Source organism: Anser brachyrhynchus (assembly GCF_964034855.1).
Source record: "Anser brachyrhynchus genome assembly, chromosome: 2".
Classification (NCBI taxonomy): domain Eukaryota; kingdom Metazoa; phylum Chordata; class Aves; order Anseriformes; family Anatidae; genus Anser; species Anser brachyrhynchus.
In genome coordinates this window covers 17,485,923-17,503,382 of record NC_137695.1, presented here as the reverse complement: position 1 = coordinate 17,503,382, position 17,460 = coordinate 17,485,923, and the positions used below count along the sequence as shown (strand labels likewise).

Genomic DNA, 17,460 nt, shown 5'->3' with positions numbered 1-17,460 from the left:
AATGGCTTGTCACTTTGCAAACTAGGGAACAACCAACTGTGCAAAAATCTTTAAAAAGGAGGTACTATTGATCTTTGGTTTAAAATTTTGTAGCACTTTAAAGATATCACAATGTCAGATTTTTGACATCAGTGTTTTACAGGGAATATAAAGAAGCAACTGTGTCTTAAAAAGCGCTCCTTTCTATAGTTTTTCCTCTAAACTTATCAACTGCTTCATTTAATTAGCATTGCAAAATGCACCTAGAGTACTGAGTTCTTTGTTCTCTTCACAGTGGAAAAATAATGTGATAGCGTGCATTAACAACAGTACACAGGGGAGGCTCTGACTGGCTATGAGGAAACAATTTTTACTATGAGGGTAATTAGGCCTTGGAACAGGCTGCACAGAGAGGCTGTGGAATGTCTGCTCCCAAGCATTTCCAAGACCTGGTGGGATAAAGCCTGGAGCAACCTGCTCTGAACTCAGTGTTGACCCTGCTTTGAGCAGACTGCTGGACTACAGACTTGACAACCTCCCAGGGTCCCTTCCAACCTGAGTGATTCTGTGGTTCTATAGTCTACTGACAGTTGCACTACAGTGAACCCCAGGGTTTTTGCAGAAAGTTTTCAAGATTATAATTTTTTGGAAATAACATACATCAGGAACTTTCTGTCTAAGTGCCAGGTCACAGCATTTATGCACCATGTGATTAAATCAATGACATGACTGATGATCTGGTAGTAAATGCACTTTTTACGTAAATGTATGAAAAGTGTGCAATAAAAATTAGCTAAAAAAGAAAAATCAAGCACCTCCTTTTTGGAATATGTGTTGCAAATAACCAACGGCTTTCCACTGATTTCCTTTTACAAATATCAGTAACAGCACAATAATCCATAGGCAACATTAAGGGTGTTTCTCCATAAAAGGTATTTCCTATTAACATTGCGTCCATTTCTTGGAAAGGCATGGATTTGTTACAGCAGACAAAAACCCACGCAGCCCTAGAAAGCAGCTGCACACACCCATGCAGTCAGCTCTCTGCAGGTGCAACACATCCTCACCTTGAGATTGGGCTTTGACAGCAGTTTCAGCAGTTCTCTGATCTCGCTGTTCAGCGGCTTGCTCTGCAGCTCCTCAGCCAGCTGTGGGGGAGATTGAATTGACACAGAGACCATTAGGAAAGCATTGTTTTACCCAGTGCATCAGTGACAACCTAGAATCTATCTTGTTCAAGGTTATTACTTTCCAGTGTGTTCAAACAGAAGCCAGCATGAAGAAAAACACCATCAATCACCGTGCTTCTCTTTCTGGCCCTCAGCGGACCAGATTTAAGCCAGGCCTTTCGGCTCAGTTTAACACAAGTAATCATTTCTGGCAACAGCGCAGCCAGATCACATTCTGATTTATAGCAATGAGGGCAAATCCCAGCACTTCATTTAAGTGAATGGCCCTTCGCGTGCAGACAAAGGACTGCTTGTAAAAATGACTGGATCAAACTTTGACACTGTCTATAAAAAACTGTTTCGAATGAGGTGGTGAAATCCACACTGCTTCCAAAAACCCACAGTAGCTGTGCTGTTTAGGAGCAGGATAAGAAAGCAAAGTGCCCCTACAGTGCAAGCAATCTGAACCTTTTATTATGTTTACACATACACTGGAACCAGCTTGTTAAACGTGAAGCAGGTTAATCATAATATAGTTTGTAACAGGTCATCAGCAATTCAAGCCCCTAAAATGCACAAACTCTGTCCTAACAACAAGATCGGTAATTTATGTTTGGTTATATTACAAAATTGTGGTTTGGTGAACAATAGAGCAGCAGTCTAACATTTAATCCCATGGCTATTTGGCTCATGTCTTTAGTTTTTCTTATCACGACATTCTCCACTAATTTGGACTCAAGAGGCATATTTTACTACAGGATTTCAGACGTCAACTATTTTTCCAGAAGGAGGAAAAACTAAAACATATTTCACAGCACTGAACTTTGGTTTAAAATTCTGAAGTACACGGCTCATAATCCAAAACGTGATTTCAGATAATCGCTTATTTTCTTTGCACTAAATCACTATCATAAAAATGTCTCAAAGAAAGATTGGTTATTTGCAGCAAGTAATTTTATTCATCTAGGTTGATTTTAAAGTCTTACTTGCAGTTATATAAATTTTCAAAATAAACTTGTAGAGAAGTACATTGAGCATAATTATATATAATAGACAAGTCTAGAAACAGTTATAGACAACATCAAACATAGCTTGAATACTTCTTTTTTAACCTTCAAATTAACACAGAACTAACAGAACTGAAAGAAAAATTGATCACCTACACTCCTGTAGCCTTTATTCATGGACAAAAATGTTCATCACAAACACATCAAAGTTAATCTTAACAATATCTGTGCATTAATACAGAAAGATTAAGAAACAATCACTATAGGAAAGGTCAGAACGAAATATTTTCATATTTCTAAGCCAAGTATTGAGGTAATCTGCCTGCAATTTAGTCTGCGTGTTCTATGAAAATGCTCTGCAAAGATCTGCGAAGCTGAAAATAATCTGTGCTAGGAATGACAGCAGTTCAATGACACAGGTTCCCCTTTGTTCTCTTTTCATTCTTTAGCTTGTACTACTCGTTGCAGAATAAATTCTATTCATTTGTGTTTTATTGATCAAGAGTGGTAATCACTCAATAAGAATGACAGCTTCAGCGTTTCTCTCTCGGTTGAAATGTGTAGAAGCAGCTGTTAATTCAGCAGAGCTGGCATTTGCTTTGGTGGTACAAACATAAATGCAGGTACATAATGTTTAGAACAATGAGAAAAGCAAAGAATATTTTGTTATTGCTTTAACAGATGTTTGAATCTCGTCATAATTTAAAAAAAAAAACTTGTTCAGAGATGAAAAAATTAAAAATTTGTTTGCACTCACATCATTTACAAGAGTTTTCCAAATATTCCCATAAGAATCTTAAAGGCTCTGTGTAATAATACCCTGTGCTGTCCAGAGAAGCAGGAAGACAAAGCTGTATTTCCAGACCTGCGGACAGGTATCACCAGAGCTGCTTACTGGGACTCTGGCAGTCCAGGTCTGGCTTTTTATTTGTTGTTATTGACATGCAGAGATCTGTGAGAGCTGCTAGCAGCTGTACAAGCTATATGGAGAGTTTTGGGTACACCGATATCATGCTAATCACCTCATCACAAAGGCTGCAGGAAGAGCTGTCAGAGAAACTCTTCCAAGATTCTCTGTGGAAGGAACCGTAACATTTTAGCAAGGTCTTTATGAAAAGCTCTGACTTTTCTCCTGGAGAGGAAAAACCAAAACAGTGGAGAGACACAGATTTGAGTGAGGCTGGAGATACGGGGAACACCGGGACCTGAGAGTTTAAAGTTTCTTGAGAAAGTTCTGACTTCTTTTGTCAGTACAAGAGGCCTTATGTATAGTCTATACCCAGAGCTCCAGCAATGTTTAATTGATTTGCACGGAATCAAGACTCCTGCAACAGATGCTGCTGCTCCAAAATAAAACTCAAACAGAATCTCTGACAGAAAAATCAGTCTAAGGGTCACTGATGGTGAGGAGTGAGAAGGGATGGCAGCTAGGAAAATGAAAATGTTTAGAAAAGAAGCCTACTCACAACTGTTATCTCTGAAATTGATTCAAAAATCAATACCAAAGGGAAGAATAAAAACACAGTCCTTAAACATTTTAGTTACATTAGCAACACCTCAAATTTAGATTTTAAATCAAACAGGAAATACACGCTTGGTAATAAGAATATCTCCTTCTTTGTTTAACTATACAACAGCCACTATCACTAGGAAAAAACTCTAATTTAAAGCCTGTTGAAAAAAATTGTGTCAACATCAACATGCTTTTCAATCCTTGATGCTGACAGTTAGTCAGAGAAATGTGCCAAAAATTGAACAACACTTTAGTCCTAAAACTCCACGGGATTTGGAGTTACAAAACACCCTGCATGTAAATTAACTTCCTCAAAGGTTGCTGATAACTACTGAAATACCAAATCCTGCAAAACACTAGCCTGACTTCAGCTGCTAGAGGACATCCCTGCTCTGTGGGATGGTGCCCCTGAAACCAGCTGCTCAGCTACACCTAAGGAAAAATGAAGTGCCTGCAAAAGGATCATTAAAAAGCAGCTGTGCTTAAACAAAATAGGCAGATGTCTAGAGATATTCGTGTCCCGACACGTGTACATTCTAAAAATACTACCATATATACATAATAATACGTTCACAGGGTAGAAAAAATCCTGACCTTTCTTAACTGAAGAGTGACAGACTACTTCAATTTGGGGATTTCCAACACTATACAATTTAAATGGAGCTGAACAAAGAATGAGGTTGCTCAGCATTTCTGAAAATATCAAGAACTAAGTTCTGCATCCAAAAATAAGAAATGATTCTTATTAAGAATTTTAGCCCAGAGATCCATAACACAAATGTTAACAAGGATTATTAATATGTCATCAGGAACTTAATGAAGAGAATTTCAACCAGCTTTCTAATTTTCAAAATTACTATCAACATTATTCAAAGCTATTTGACGGTTAAAAAAATATTACTAATATATGCCCGATGTCAAAGCTAATGCATTATTATACCTAGTATGCTATAGGATATAGCTCTCCTCCTACTGAAACGTGATTAAATTACGTTATATCCCTTTTCCAATAGACTTCAAATGTTTAATACAGTTTTTTCTTTAAAATGTTATCATTCTCTATTCACAACATTAACAATTAGTCTAATTTCAAAATCAAACGCTATCAATTATAGCAAAAGATAGTTGAGATTGTAAAACATCTATAACAGATCTGAAGTTTCCAACATGCTTTATTTGAAACAGATCCTAACACATATTACCTTTTTCAAAAAACAACCTGAAATCATCAGGTGCAACAAAGATTTCTGGATTTCACCTAAACCACAGTTTATTAAACATTTCTCTGTCCTGGCCTACCTCAAGTTCAGTCATAGTTTATACAGGTGTGTGCACAATTCATCTGAATCGTAGAATTAACCAAATAGAAAGAAATGGCAGGTTGGATTTTTTTTTCTTTAAAATAAAAATTACAGTAACAGGAAATTAACTACTCCATCAATGCCGACCACTTTTACAATTTATTTTTTGGTTATGAAGGTAATTTGGAAAGCTCCAATATCCATAAATCACTACTGTACTTTTTCTTAAATAGTTTTTGTGTTTTTTTTTTTTTTTTAACAAGCCTTCTTCCTAGGCATTTCATATGCCTCGTTTCTGTAGTATTATCTGTCATTTTTCATGTTCTGTCAGCAGTACTGCTATCTCATTTGTCTTTATTTTTCCAAAGCATTCCTCTTGTCTGTGACTTTCTCAAAACACTAATAGCTGACAGCTTTTTCCCTCCCAGTAGAATTCCAACCTGTAATTTCTATTACGTAGTTACCAAAGCAGAACAAGAGGCTATCTAAGATGCAATGTTTTTATAACAGGCAAGTGAATAAAAATCAAAGTAATATCAGCAACAAGCCCAGTGATGACAGCACCTTTGGAAACATTTGCAGCTTCTTATGATTTCAGCTCAGAGGATTACATTCATATGTTTGCACTATGAGGAGTTCTGCTTGCAGACAGTTTTTTGGGAGACTTGGTACCAGTGATCTCAGCAGGGGACACTTACATCATCTGCCAAGGCTGCTGCACTGTGGAGTATGGGCACAGGGTTCTGTTTTTCATAATAATGCAGTTTTTCATGGATCTAGAAGACAATAGCACAAAACGATAAGTTTATTTAGCAGCATGAGAACCATTACAAAATACCCCCGTCGAGCTAACTGATCTGTTGAGTGTCTGTAACTAGAGAAACATCCTTATAGTAACCTACAGGCAGCAATCATGTACATGTAATTCATCATCATCCTCTGTTGAAGTGCTAAGAATATGAAATCAGATGGAAAAAATGCTCAGTATGTAGACCAACCCACAGAAAAACTAAACATTTGTGATTTTTCTCTCCCAGCTTTCTATGTCCATATTTCTAACATATTGCTTTAAGTATCAATTACATTTTATATTGCTGCTGAAAACACAAAGCATAAAGTGTTTATCCCCAAGATGGATATAAAAAAAACTGTAAATTATGATTTATGAAGTGAAATAATAGCCTGCCACCCACATCTTGACAGACAGCTTGGTGGAGCGGCTGCCGTCATTAAAATAATTCAGAAACAAGGGCAAAGTAGTGCTAATATGAATTCTAACACATCTGAAAGAAAAAGGCAGTCCTTCAGTGAGCTGAAGTCATTTAGGAGCATTTAAAGTTTTTAATGAGGAGTCATCAACATTAAAAATGCAGTGTGCTTTGGTTCTTTCTAAAGGGGAAAGGATATACCATCATTTAAATATACAGCCTCTTCCCTCCTCCACAAGTCATGCATTTCAAAATTTAGATTTTTTCCAGTGTGAATGCTTAAACGAGCCAAAATATTTTAAAGCTTCTAAAAAGTTTCTTACAAGTTATTTCAGAATGACATAAAGTAACATATTCAACATTCAATTTCATTTACACGATTTTCCTCAAGATACACAGATACGCAAATATGAATTCAAATTAAAAAAAAAGACGACAGCAGTCTGAACTGACGCAAACACACCTCACCCTTAGGGTACTGCTGCAGCCCCGCTCCTCCGAAGGAGGCATGGCCTCCAGATGGTTGGAGGAGTTGCAGACACAACCTCTGTGCTTGGCAAGGTGAGGAACAGGAGGTCTGGCAAGGACCACTGGGCTCAGAGCTCGGCTGGGGAGCCCCTCGTGGCCTAGGGGTATGGGAACCCCGACGACACCTTACCCCTTCCCAGCGCGCCACTGGGAGAGGAACGTCTCAGTGGCTGGGCAGCCAGGACAGCTGTAAAGGCAGAGCAGCCCAAGCAGTCCTCGCTGCACACCGGCAGCGTTCGGCATTGACTGGGTCGTGCCCGTGTTGCACCGTTTCCTCCAGCTTCCCCTCCTCTCACACCTGCTTTTCCTCCACTGACTTGTTCACCCGGCATCCTCGCTCTTCTCACTCCCCAGGACTCCCTCGTTCTTCTCCCCAGCCCCTTCTTTGGGATTCAATCCGAACTCCTAACTACACCCACGACAAGCTCACGCTACGCAAATGATGCTTGCTGGTTTTATTGTTTCCTGCTGGGCTTCGTAACAGCCCATAACACGTCTGTTCCTACAGACTACAGGACTAAAGGTCCCTTGAAGTGAAGGCCATCTGATACTGTGTTGACGCCATGTGCCGTAACAAGATCTAAGTCGCGGCTGATTCCTTCATCGTTTCCGTAATCCGGGTAAGATGGATTCTCCAAGTGGTTTGCCACAGGAGGCTGAAGCTCTGAAATGCCAAGGTGAAGCACGAAGACAAAACAGTCGCTCAGTTGCTATTATAAACGGATCCATTCTGACCAGGACTAGTGCTTCATCTAGAAAATCAGCGCAAAGCACTGTTTTCTCTGGAATGAGAGTCTGAATTTTACATAGCTTATGTAGACATTGTTTACTCTGAGAAGTAAGAGTAATCCATATTGGATGTGACATAAAGTATAAGTGACTGGAAAACTTCATATTTCTAGCTTACAAAGCACAGAAACTAAACAAAACAAGGAGCTGCAGCTCCTTGAGTTTAGCAGAAATTTGTGATTTACTTAGACTGTGAACTTGAGTAACTAAAAGGCGTAATAAATCAAAAAGTCTCATATCCATCATTTTTTGATTGCTTCAGCCAACATCTTGATTTTATCCAGGCTGAGCTTCCGTCAACTCTGAGGTTAAAAGCAGTCACCTCTGCTACCTTCTACTTGCTCAAAGAAAATAGAGGAGTCACTTCCAATGGAGCTGTTCTTACCCTGGACAACCTGAAAGCGTCCTTACCAGTGAAATTTAAAAAGATGCCATGGCATTCTTGCACAACCTCTTGGAAAAAGTGTAATAAAATTGTAAATCCATGCAAGAAAAAATACGATTTTAAGAGGACGTACTATGCAACTTCAACAAGTTATTGGCTCTGCCTATAACCAGCCAATTGAAAACCAATTTTTGTTTTCCTAACAGTGGATATCAGAACTCAGCTAAGCATTTAAGGAAATCATTATGATTTTAATTGATTATGGTGGAGTTGCAGAGGGTAACTGCCTAACGAAATCTGGTGCAAACAACAGAAGCTAATCAAGTAAGCAGGAAAATCTAGCTGTAATTATGAAACGGTTCTGCATAGTAGGTTTTGCTACATCGGAGTGGAAGTTTTATTAGTTTACCGTATTGACCTTGTGACTGCCTCAGTTACATGTTCTATGGAAAAAGACACAGCAAACTCAGCACACTTCCATTCAAGTTGCAGTACAGGTGGTGTCTTTTTCTAAAAACATCTGATGTGATTTAATGGGTAGTATTTTGCTTTGTTTGCTAAATTAATCTTAGTGTGTTTTTTTAGCAGATCTTTATGTGGCAAAATCTGTCTTTCACCTCTTTGTAATTTGAAGGAGTTGCATAAGCAAATTTAAAACAACAAAACAAAAACCCCTCTGGTCTGTGCACAAAGCTGCAATCAGTGCACAATACAAGGATTACCTTTCAGATCAGTATAAAATTACCATCATAACATTAAAATGCTACTTCCTACTGCTCTCCTACAGATACCGCCTACCTCTAACTTCTGGATAACCGATGCATTCGTAATATATGCAGCACTTATACATAATAGCTTCCTGAATGCAGTAAGACAGGAGATTTGCTGCAATTCAACTGACAAAGCAAAAGTTTCAGCGAGGCAAAAAATATGTTTTCAGGAAGCTTCTTCTCTCCAGGTGTCCAGAAATGCGTGCCAAGATGCTCTGCTCCAGGATTTTCCCACAGATCACAGTAAGGCTGACAGAGCTGTAGCTCCCCACGTAGTATTTTTGGCCTTTTTTTGAGGGTGGGTGCAGCACTTGCCTTTCATCTCTGTTATCTCTCAAGGATGAAAGGGCACACTTGCAAACTCACCTGGTAGACTCTGAATTTCCCAGACTTCAGGGTGACGGATGATTGCATTTATGACTACCACCTTCAGAAAAACTGCAACGTGCACTGCTGAAATTTGTGGCACCTTCTCCACATACTACCTTTCAGCTAATTATTTTCCCAAATATGAAATTTGTAAATCATGCTAATATATCCACAACTAACATTATATTTCCAAAATTCAATCCTTACATAACTAGAATTTAAATTTTAAATATGTAGATTTAGTGACCGCATTGATGAAAGCTTTTAGGTGGTTCAAGCTCTGCAAATCCAATTGAAAAGCAGAAAAGGACAGCGCAGGTACTTTGCCCCTTTGGAAATCTCACTCATTGAAATTAAACAGTAGTAGAGATTAAAATAATCCTGAAACACTTTGAGAGAAGTGGGAGTGGACTCAATACGGTAGAAGAGAGAGCATTTACTATGTAAGATAAAGCATTTCATATTCGCAACCATTTATCTGAGCTTCATTCTAAAGAATTTTATTTAACGTGAAAGGCAAATGTATCTTGTATTCTGTGGCCATACTAGATGCCCAGTGATTTTAACGCTATTGCCATCTCTATAGCAGAAACCTATGGGGAGTCCAAGCCTGTATCATGCTTAAAAAAATAGAAAATACAGTACATCCGTTTCAAGTTCTTCCAACATTTAAGTGTAAAGCCGGAACCCTGAAAGCCTCTTTGCAGATGAGACCGAGTCTGCTAAAGGAATAGTTTTGTAAACAAAACATATAAAGTCATTCTGCTAAACAGACTGCTAAGTTGGTGGGGTCTTGTTTTTTTGATATATTTATGACTACCTATCCTTTTCATTGTGGGGTACCTTGCGTAGACTTTTGAGGCTCTGCACAAACTGACAATCTACTTTGGAGAAATACCCCAAGAGGGAAGAATAATCATTTGCAAATTTATGCAATTTTGGCACATTTGTAGGCAAGGGAAATTGTGTCTGGATTTTCCCAGAGAGACTGAATTAAGGTTTTCTGTAACAAAGTAAAGAGAAATATGTTTTCTGCAGTGTCCCCAGCCCGGACTATTTCAAGAACCACAGAGGGCTTTCTGAGTCAGAAGAGCCACTATCTTGAGCAAAGAATCCTACCAAAGAAGCTCGATTTCTCCTTCAGATTTCTTACATTCCAGGTACAGATCCAACATCTTTTGGCTGAAAACAACGAAGGGGAGGGGGATAAGTATGTACACAGAATAGTAACATCAGTTTCCAGTACCCCAGCTCCTTCTGGGAAGGAACCCCCTCTATACAAGAATAATTTTACCAGTATTTAGTGGGGTCTGATACAGTTGTGTTAGCAGGACTTTTCTGAAAGGCTTTACTGAAAAGCCTTTTTCTGAAAGCCACAAACCCCACACCTGGCTCCATACAGGGTAGCTTGTAGCTGTATTACAGTCCAAGATTTATCAGCAATCCAACAGAAAATTTTTCACCTATGAAGTTTCTGGAAACCTTAAGATTGAGCTCCAAAATGGACCACTTTCCCATAAGATGTATCCACACAAGAACTGCAACATCAGGCATGTCATCTCCTTTTTCTGAACTTACAGAAATACATTCTTTAACTGTCCATTGGATCTACTGCTACACGTGTAAGAACAGAATGTTTTTAAAGGAAACACTAAAACTGTCAGCAAATTGAGAGAGGAGTTCCCTGTAGCTGGTTTGGAAAAAAAAAGTTTCTCCTCAGTGCCAGTGAGCTACACTAAAGACACCAAGAGCTGCTAGAATTAATAGAATTTCAAATGTTCTGTGCATCAAAGTAAAATAAATTTCCAAAACACAGATAGAAGCCTTTTTATGAAAAATTATTCAAAAAATGCAAACGTTAAGATTTTTCCCTTTCAGTCTTTACAACCTTTTCCATTCTCATCCCTTCTCCTCTATACTGTGAGTTCAGCTTCATCTTTCTGTCCTCTCTTCCCCTTCTCTTTTCCATCTCAAAAATATATTTTCATCTTCCTTGCTTCTGTGTTCCTTTTGCTATTTTCTAAACACAGACTATTGATGATCACCACATTTAGGCCAACTGCAACTACCCTGCAGTCCATAAGCTCATACTTACATTAGTACTCCAGTCTGTGGGTACACACGCAATGGCCACACACCTTTCAATCTTACAAAAAATGTGAGCAAGCACTAAACCTAAACCTTACACACAGAGTAGGTTAAAAGAATGGTTACTGACGTTTAGGCTGAGAACACATATTTTGCTGTCATGGCCCAGTGCAAGCTTCAGAGCCTGCAGGAAGTCCTTGTTTGAAAAGCACATGGAAAGAACATGGGTGGTGGTGAGAACACGAGGAAGGAAGTTGCAGAAAGGATCCGAATCCAAAACAAAGGTTCATTAATAATCAAAAACAGGCAAATAATAAGATGCCAAATATTTTAAAGGAGACAAACTTAGTCTTTTTAACAGAACAACTGGCATAAGTATATTTGTGTGTAAGAATATACATGCAAATACTTATAACCCCAAAAACACTGTATCAACACCAGTGAACCATACTAGCACACAAAAGACAAGAAACATCACAGGCATTTGTGAGAATATTCTTCCAAGTGCACAGTTGTGCCACCAGTTATTTACAGACTCACCAACACCTCTGGATAAGAGCTTTTTTACAGCAATGACACAACACAGTACACAGGAGAGATGATTTTGTGAGAAGTTTGTACTGACCATCATTCAAAGGCAGAGAGCAATTCTGGGAAACAGAGTGCATCACATCAGAGGCTTCTGTCCAGGTCCCAGCTGAAGTGCCCCGTGAGGACCAGGGCTTGTGAACGTGAGGCTGCTTCTATCTGTCTACAGAGGGTCTCATCTGCTTGGTCTTCCTGACCAGGTAGCCTGTAACACGCTCCCACTATAATGTCACTTGTCCCTACCCTCCGTGTAATCCTGACCGTAAGCTCTCTGTCAGCTCCTCCTCCGCCCCCAGGCAGAGCTCCACACACTGCAGCTGCTCAGTGACACGGAGGGCGATGCCCCCTCCTCGTCTCCCCTGTCTGTCCTTCCTCCTTCATGCTTCCTCTCTTGCTGTACATCACATTTGAAGGCTTTTTAAAGGTTGTGGTGATGGTTTGTGGTTTTGTTTGTTTGTTTGTTCTTGCTTTTGCAGTTTGCTGTGCCATTTAGCATTTCATTATGTTTTGTCTGGAAGACCTATGATGAAAGCATGGGCCTTGAGCCTAATCTAGTATTTGGGTCCCACATTGCTGCCATCCCAGTTCTTCAGGAACCTTCTCGTGGAGATAATTATCAATTACACCTTCTTCCACTTCTCTGAAAGCCAATTTGTGGAGGAAAAGAAGAATGCCACCTCCTATTTCTCCTCCTACAGGGTAGGTATTTTCTGCTTTATTACAACAGCTATTCAGTACCTTGAACACCCCAGGGTAAAGAGAATGCTCATATTGGTGTGCCTCAACTAAATGATCTAGATTTTCCTAAAATGAGCCAACTATTTAGGAACATCGCACAGGGGGATGCCCTGAGGCAGCATGGTCATAGGTGGCACGGTGTGTGGGCATACAGGAATATAGATAAGTAACCAAGAGCAGCTGTCACCTCTGACAGCGTGTGACTTCACCCCTGAACAAGTGTGGGACCCTGATGACGTGACAGGAAGGAAGGAAGGATGCTCTGCCGAAGAGTTAGAGGCTCTCACACTGTGCTGCGGCCTGGCCTATGCCTACCAGGCACTACTGAGTGCTATTTGGCAGCACCCTCAAAGGGGTGAGAGAGAGGGTCTCTGGATCTGAAGATATACAAACAGACACTGTGGCTACATCAGAGACCCAACAATCAACTCCCATAGTCAGGAAGAACCAATGGAAGCAGAGGTCAGCTAGGTTGGTGAGGAAGGAACAAACTCTTCCTACAAGGGAACTAGAGGAACCATCAGAAGAGGCAGCCTGTTCTGCAGCAAAACGGTCACAAAAGCAGAAGGAGGGAGAGACAGAAATCATAAATGAGGGTCCCTATCCCTGAGCAAACTGCAAGATATGCAGAAAGATTACATCTGCCATCCAGGCAAGCAAACTATCAGCTGCTTTCTCTGGTGCTGGGATACTGGGGTCAACAGTCAAGAACTGGAGAGCAAGGAAGCCCAGCAGCTGGCGTCCCTTGCTAGGGACCAAGCGATCAACAAAGGGATCAGAAAAGGAGCAACAATCCGCAGCTTCTGGAGGTGGTTTCTGTCAAGCAAGGTATCCCCTCGAGGAAGATCCTAGAAATTGCCAAGGCAAGCTGAGCATGACTGAGGGAGGCATCCCGTAGCTGAAGGAATAAGCTGTGGTAGAGGTGATCTGCAGCAACCAGGACAACAACCAGGCATCCAAAGACCCCTATGAAGTCCAGTGCACGTGATCTCTGTGGGGGAAATTTGTACGGAGCACAACGATGTTGTACGTCAACACTGGCAAAAATGGATTGGACAGACATTGAGGCACCATCTGTGACAGACTGGCCAGCGAGCCTAGGCAATCTGAAGAGAATCTCTCTTCCTCATCAATCAATTAACACCGTGCCTCGTTTGTCTGTCCTTCATCCCCGATTGACCTTGAAGAGCGGGGGGCATCTGAGGAAGATGATCGTGACAACGAAAATGTAATGCCTCAGAAAGAAGCAGCAAGAACACTGGCACTCAGAGGTTTACCTGAGACAGTCTCACAGGGTAAGCAGTTCAAATACTGTGCACGAGTGACCTGTTCTGAGACTAGTCTGACAAGGTCACAAAGGCACTGACACATTTCACTTGTCTTAAAGAAATCTCCTGATGAAAATCTCAGGCCTGTAAGCACACATCTCTTATTTTAAAATAAAAAAGTATCTATTCTTCTTCTGTGTTGAGAAAACAAAGACAGACCTTAAGTCAGCAGTTGATGATCCTGGTGATCCTGCTTGTGCTTCTCTGTGCCTTATGCACACTCCCTGTGTACTAAATTGTGTACATTTCTACATGCACCTTCTCCTCTCACATTTCTTTTTATAGGAAAAAGTACTTCATTACTGTTAAATACCTAGCTATTGACATTTTTAACAAGCATATCCTTCAAGAACAAAGGGTATGTCTGCGTATCTATGTCTCATGATACTCCTAATTTCAGAAGGAAAAAATGCGTTCTCATTCTAGTGTCACCAAAGGAATACGAAAGTAAATTATTAAATGCATCCCTTGTGTAGTATGCCATCTCCTTTGCTCAAAAGCACTGAGATAAGAGCTATTAACATTAAGAGACATTCATTGGGAACACTTCAGAACAACAGCTATTGTTGTTTTCCCAATCTGGAAAGCACACTGTAAGCAAGCACCTGTACACCTGTCAGTATGGATTAAATGCAGAAAAAACACCTGACAGGGAGAACTGGTGAGGTTGCTTATATTGGCCATTTTGAGAAGAGACAAGAACAGATAAGAAAGAAAAGGTGTGAATGCAGTTAGGTGTGGGATTAGTGGCACGTAAATTCATCAGTAATATTTAGTCCAGATGTAGTCCTTTTAAAGTACAAGTTTGGGGTATGAGACTATTATAAGGTGGTGAGCAACCAATTTCCTCTTCGCTACCATGTTCCTGAATGAATGTCAGTCTGTCTATTCTCTATTTGTAAATGGAAAAGTAGCATTTCCTTACTTAATGTGTGGTTAAAAGCAAGACCAAGTAAGTACCTTGAAAATAGCGTGCCACAAATTTACATTTGTTTGGGTGCTATGGAACATGTTGGGGTAGCTGATGAAGTGCAGACACATTAATCAGGAAGAAATGAACAGATGTATCCTAAGCTTTAGTTTAATATGGAAATTTGACTAATGTAACCTCTCTATATGCACATCCAGAAATTGAACAGAACAATTTCAGAAGATGACAGAGGCCATATACACAATGGCAACACCTCACCCAACCCTTTCTTTGCCCACAACAAGGTAACCGAAGATAGGTTCTATAGATTTCTAGCACTACTAAACACTTCAGGGAAGTGGAACTGTATTCTGCCAACAGTCCTCTCCTCAGGGGCATGAGCAGAGCAAGCAGCCCACACAGAACAGCCAGGGCCTCTGAGCACAAGTCACTGCAACATGCAGTATGCTCAACAGGCAAATATTTTGGTCTAGCTCCTGCAGGGGAGAGCCCTTAAACCTGGCTCCAACCCCTTGTGGTTATCCTGCAGGCACAGGAGCAGCAGCCTTGCATGAGACAGGTTGATGTCTACTTCTTTGTATGCTGTGCTGAAGCTCCTGTTGAATTCATGGGAGTACTGCCTATAATAGTTTCCTTCCTTGCTGTTCCTAATCAAGAAAATTTTAATTGGAGAAAAAACACGTGGGCAGGTTGTGGTGTGTATAAAACTATAGTCAAATACCCTATAAACAGAGCACTGTGCAGTTCATTCATGCAGTGAGACATACAGCATGACCTAGAAGTTCGGTAAGTATCAGTATTCTCTCCATCCTACAGACCATGTTCTCTAATAGAAAGCAGGGCCACAGGGAGCTTCGAGGGGTCATAAAAGTTCATCCAACTACTTGAAGAAAAATCAATTGTACTTAACAGCTTAACGTTTGCTAGCAATGCCCACTCTGAAAGATCTTAAAACTGCACTTATGATTAGGAACATTTTCCTTTTTATTTTGCAGTAAATTGATTTCCACACTTTTCGCCCTGTCCTGGAGAACAAATTATCTGCTTTGCCTTTTTGATAACCTCTTCAACAGAAAAATGTAGATATCTTTCCAGTCATTTCTATGCTAGACCCAAACTCTTTCAGTCTCCCCTAAGGAATCATATGTTGCAGACCAGTGACCATTTCAACTGTTCTCTTCTGAAATTTCTATGTTCTACTTAATTACTGGCCATACTTAATCTTGAATAAAGAAAAAGGAATAATTCTTATGGCTCCTATTTATACTTCTACTTCCCTATGTGGCATCTATCTTTCATGCTGCTGCTTTACATATAGTTTGCAACCCACCTAAGACCAGTTAGTAGCTTTTTTTCTTAACTATTGATAATCAAGAGTATGTCATCTAGTTTTCATACAGCTGATCATTGTAATTCAAGTACGATGCTAAAACTAGTATAAAGATCAAAATGGTAATTATATGCAATTTTCATTTCATTATTCATTGGCATTTACAAAAAGAGTACTGTAACATCTTTGTGACTTTAACCCCTTTATAGCTTATCTTGTGGAGTGCTGACCTTTTCCTTCCTTAATTTTTAAAAGCTAGTGTTTTACATATACATACACACATATTTTAATACCTCTAAAGATTGTCTTGTTTATCCCATATCACAAAAAAAAAGATAAAGGACTAAAGAATAGGAAAATTCTGGTGTGAATGAATATGAAAGCATGTGTTAATAAAACTAATACATTAGCTATTTTTGCAATGTCAAGCAGAACAGATTAAATACTGGCTACAACCCCACTTATTCCTTGCAGAGTTTCTTAAAATGTTTATTTTTCTGTAAGAAACACTTTTCACTTTGAATTCATTGTTCCTCATACAATAAAATAAAGCTGCTATTATATGAGATTTCACAGACTTCATTCAAACACGCTTTTTTTTTCAGTAATAAGAAAAGGTTTTGATGACTTTGCTTATAGGAAGAGGGTCCCTAGATAGACAGAGGAAGTTCAGACTAAAGCCAAACAAGTTGCACTTGCTCCAAAATAAATTTTCCTGCCCCTTTAGAGCCAAACAGCTTACATGGCTACCGTATACAGTATTTCCAAAATTGTTTTTCTGCACTTTTAACCCCGTTTCTAAAGGAAGGAGCATCAGAACAATTCCAAATTTGAATGAAGCCACTCTCTTGTGTGAGCTAAGGACATGAAGTTCTCAAACAGAAATTTATTTTTATCACTAAAAAAAAAAGAGAACAAACAAGAACATCAAACTTTTTATCCTTTGAAACAAGCAGCCTTCAAACAGGCGTCCATGGGTGTTGAAAGAACTCTACAATTTTAATGCACTACCCTTCATAAATCTGAAAAATAAGCTCATCAAATTCCCATTTGAATTTGTTAAAAGTATACCAATTCTTTTCTGAAAAGCACGCACTGCCCTATACAAAACCACATGAAATTTGGTATAAGTTTCAGGAAAAGTTTCAGAAAAGCAATACTGAACTTGGTTAGGACTCCAACTCATAAACTGCCCTTTCCACTTAACGTCTCTTCACCCTTCTGTCTATATACTGTCCCTCAGTGGCACTCTTTGCCCACTCTCCAATTAATAAAACACTTTTATTTAAGCATTACTACTTCAATAAACACTACTTTTTGAATGAAAGCTTCAGATTGAAAAGAAACAGATTTAGGGGTGGGGTAACATCAGTGTTTTTATTTTTAACCCTTCCTTTCATGAAGACAATGGTAAGGATTCATCATTCACAGAACAACAG

At 39.5% G+C, this 17,460-nt stretch overlaps 1 protein-coding gene across 11 annotated transcripts in view; it reads right to left on the bottom strand.

The window, feature by feature from the left end:
- The window catches only part of MPP7 (MAGUK p55 scaffold protein 7), a 152,488-nt gene that overhangs the window by 60,833 nt on the left and 74,195 nt on the right, over nt 1-17,460 (bottom strand). For 8 of the 11 annotated variants that reach the window (XM_080583312.1, XM_080583320.1, XM_080583313.1 and 5 more), the window contains 2 exons: nt 5,668-5,745; nt 1,047-1,127 (listed from right to left, as the gene is read on the bottom strand). In XM_080583312.1, coding sequence (XP_080439438.1) covers nt 1,047-1,127; nt 5,668-5,745 — 159 coding nt within the window. Of the gene's footprint in view, nt 1-1,046; nt 1,128-5,533; nt 5,746-17,460 lie in introns of all 11 variants that reach the window. The other 3 variants (XM_080583321.1, XM_080583314.1, XM_080583322.1) reach the window with 2 other exon arrangements.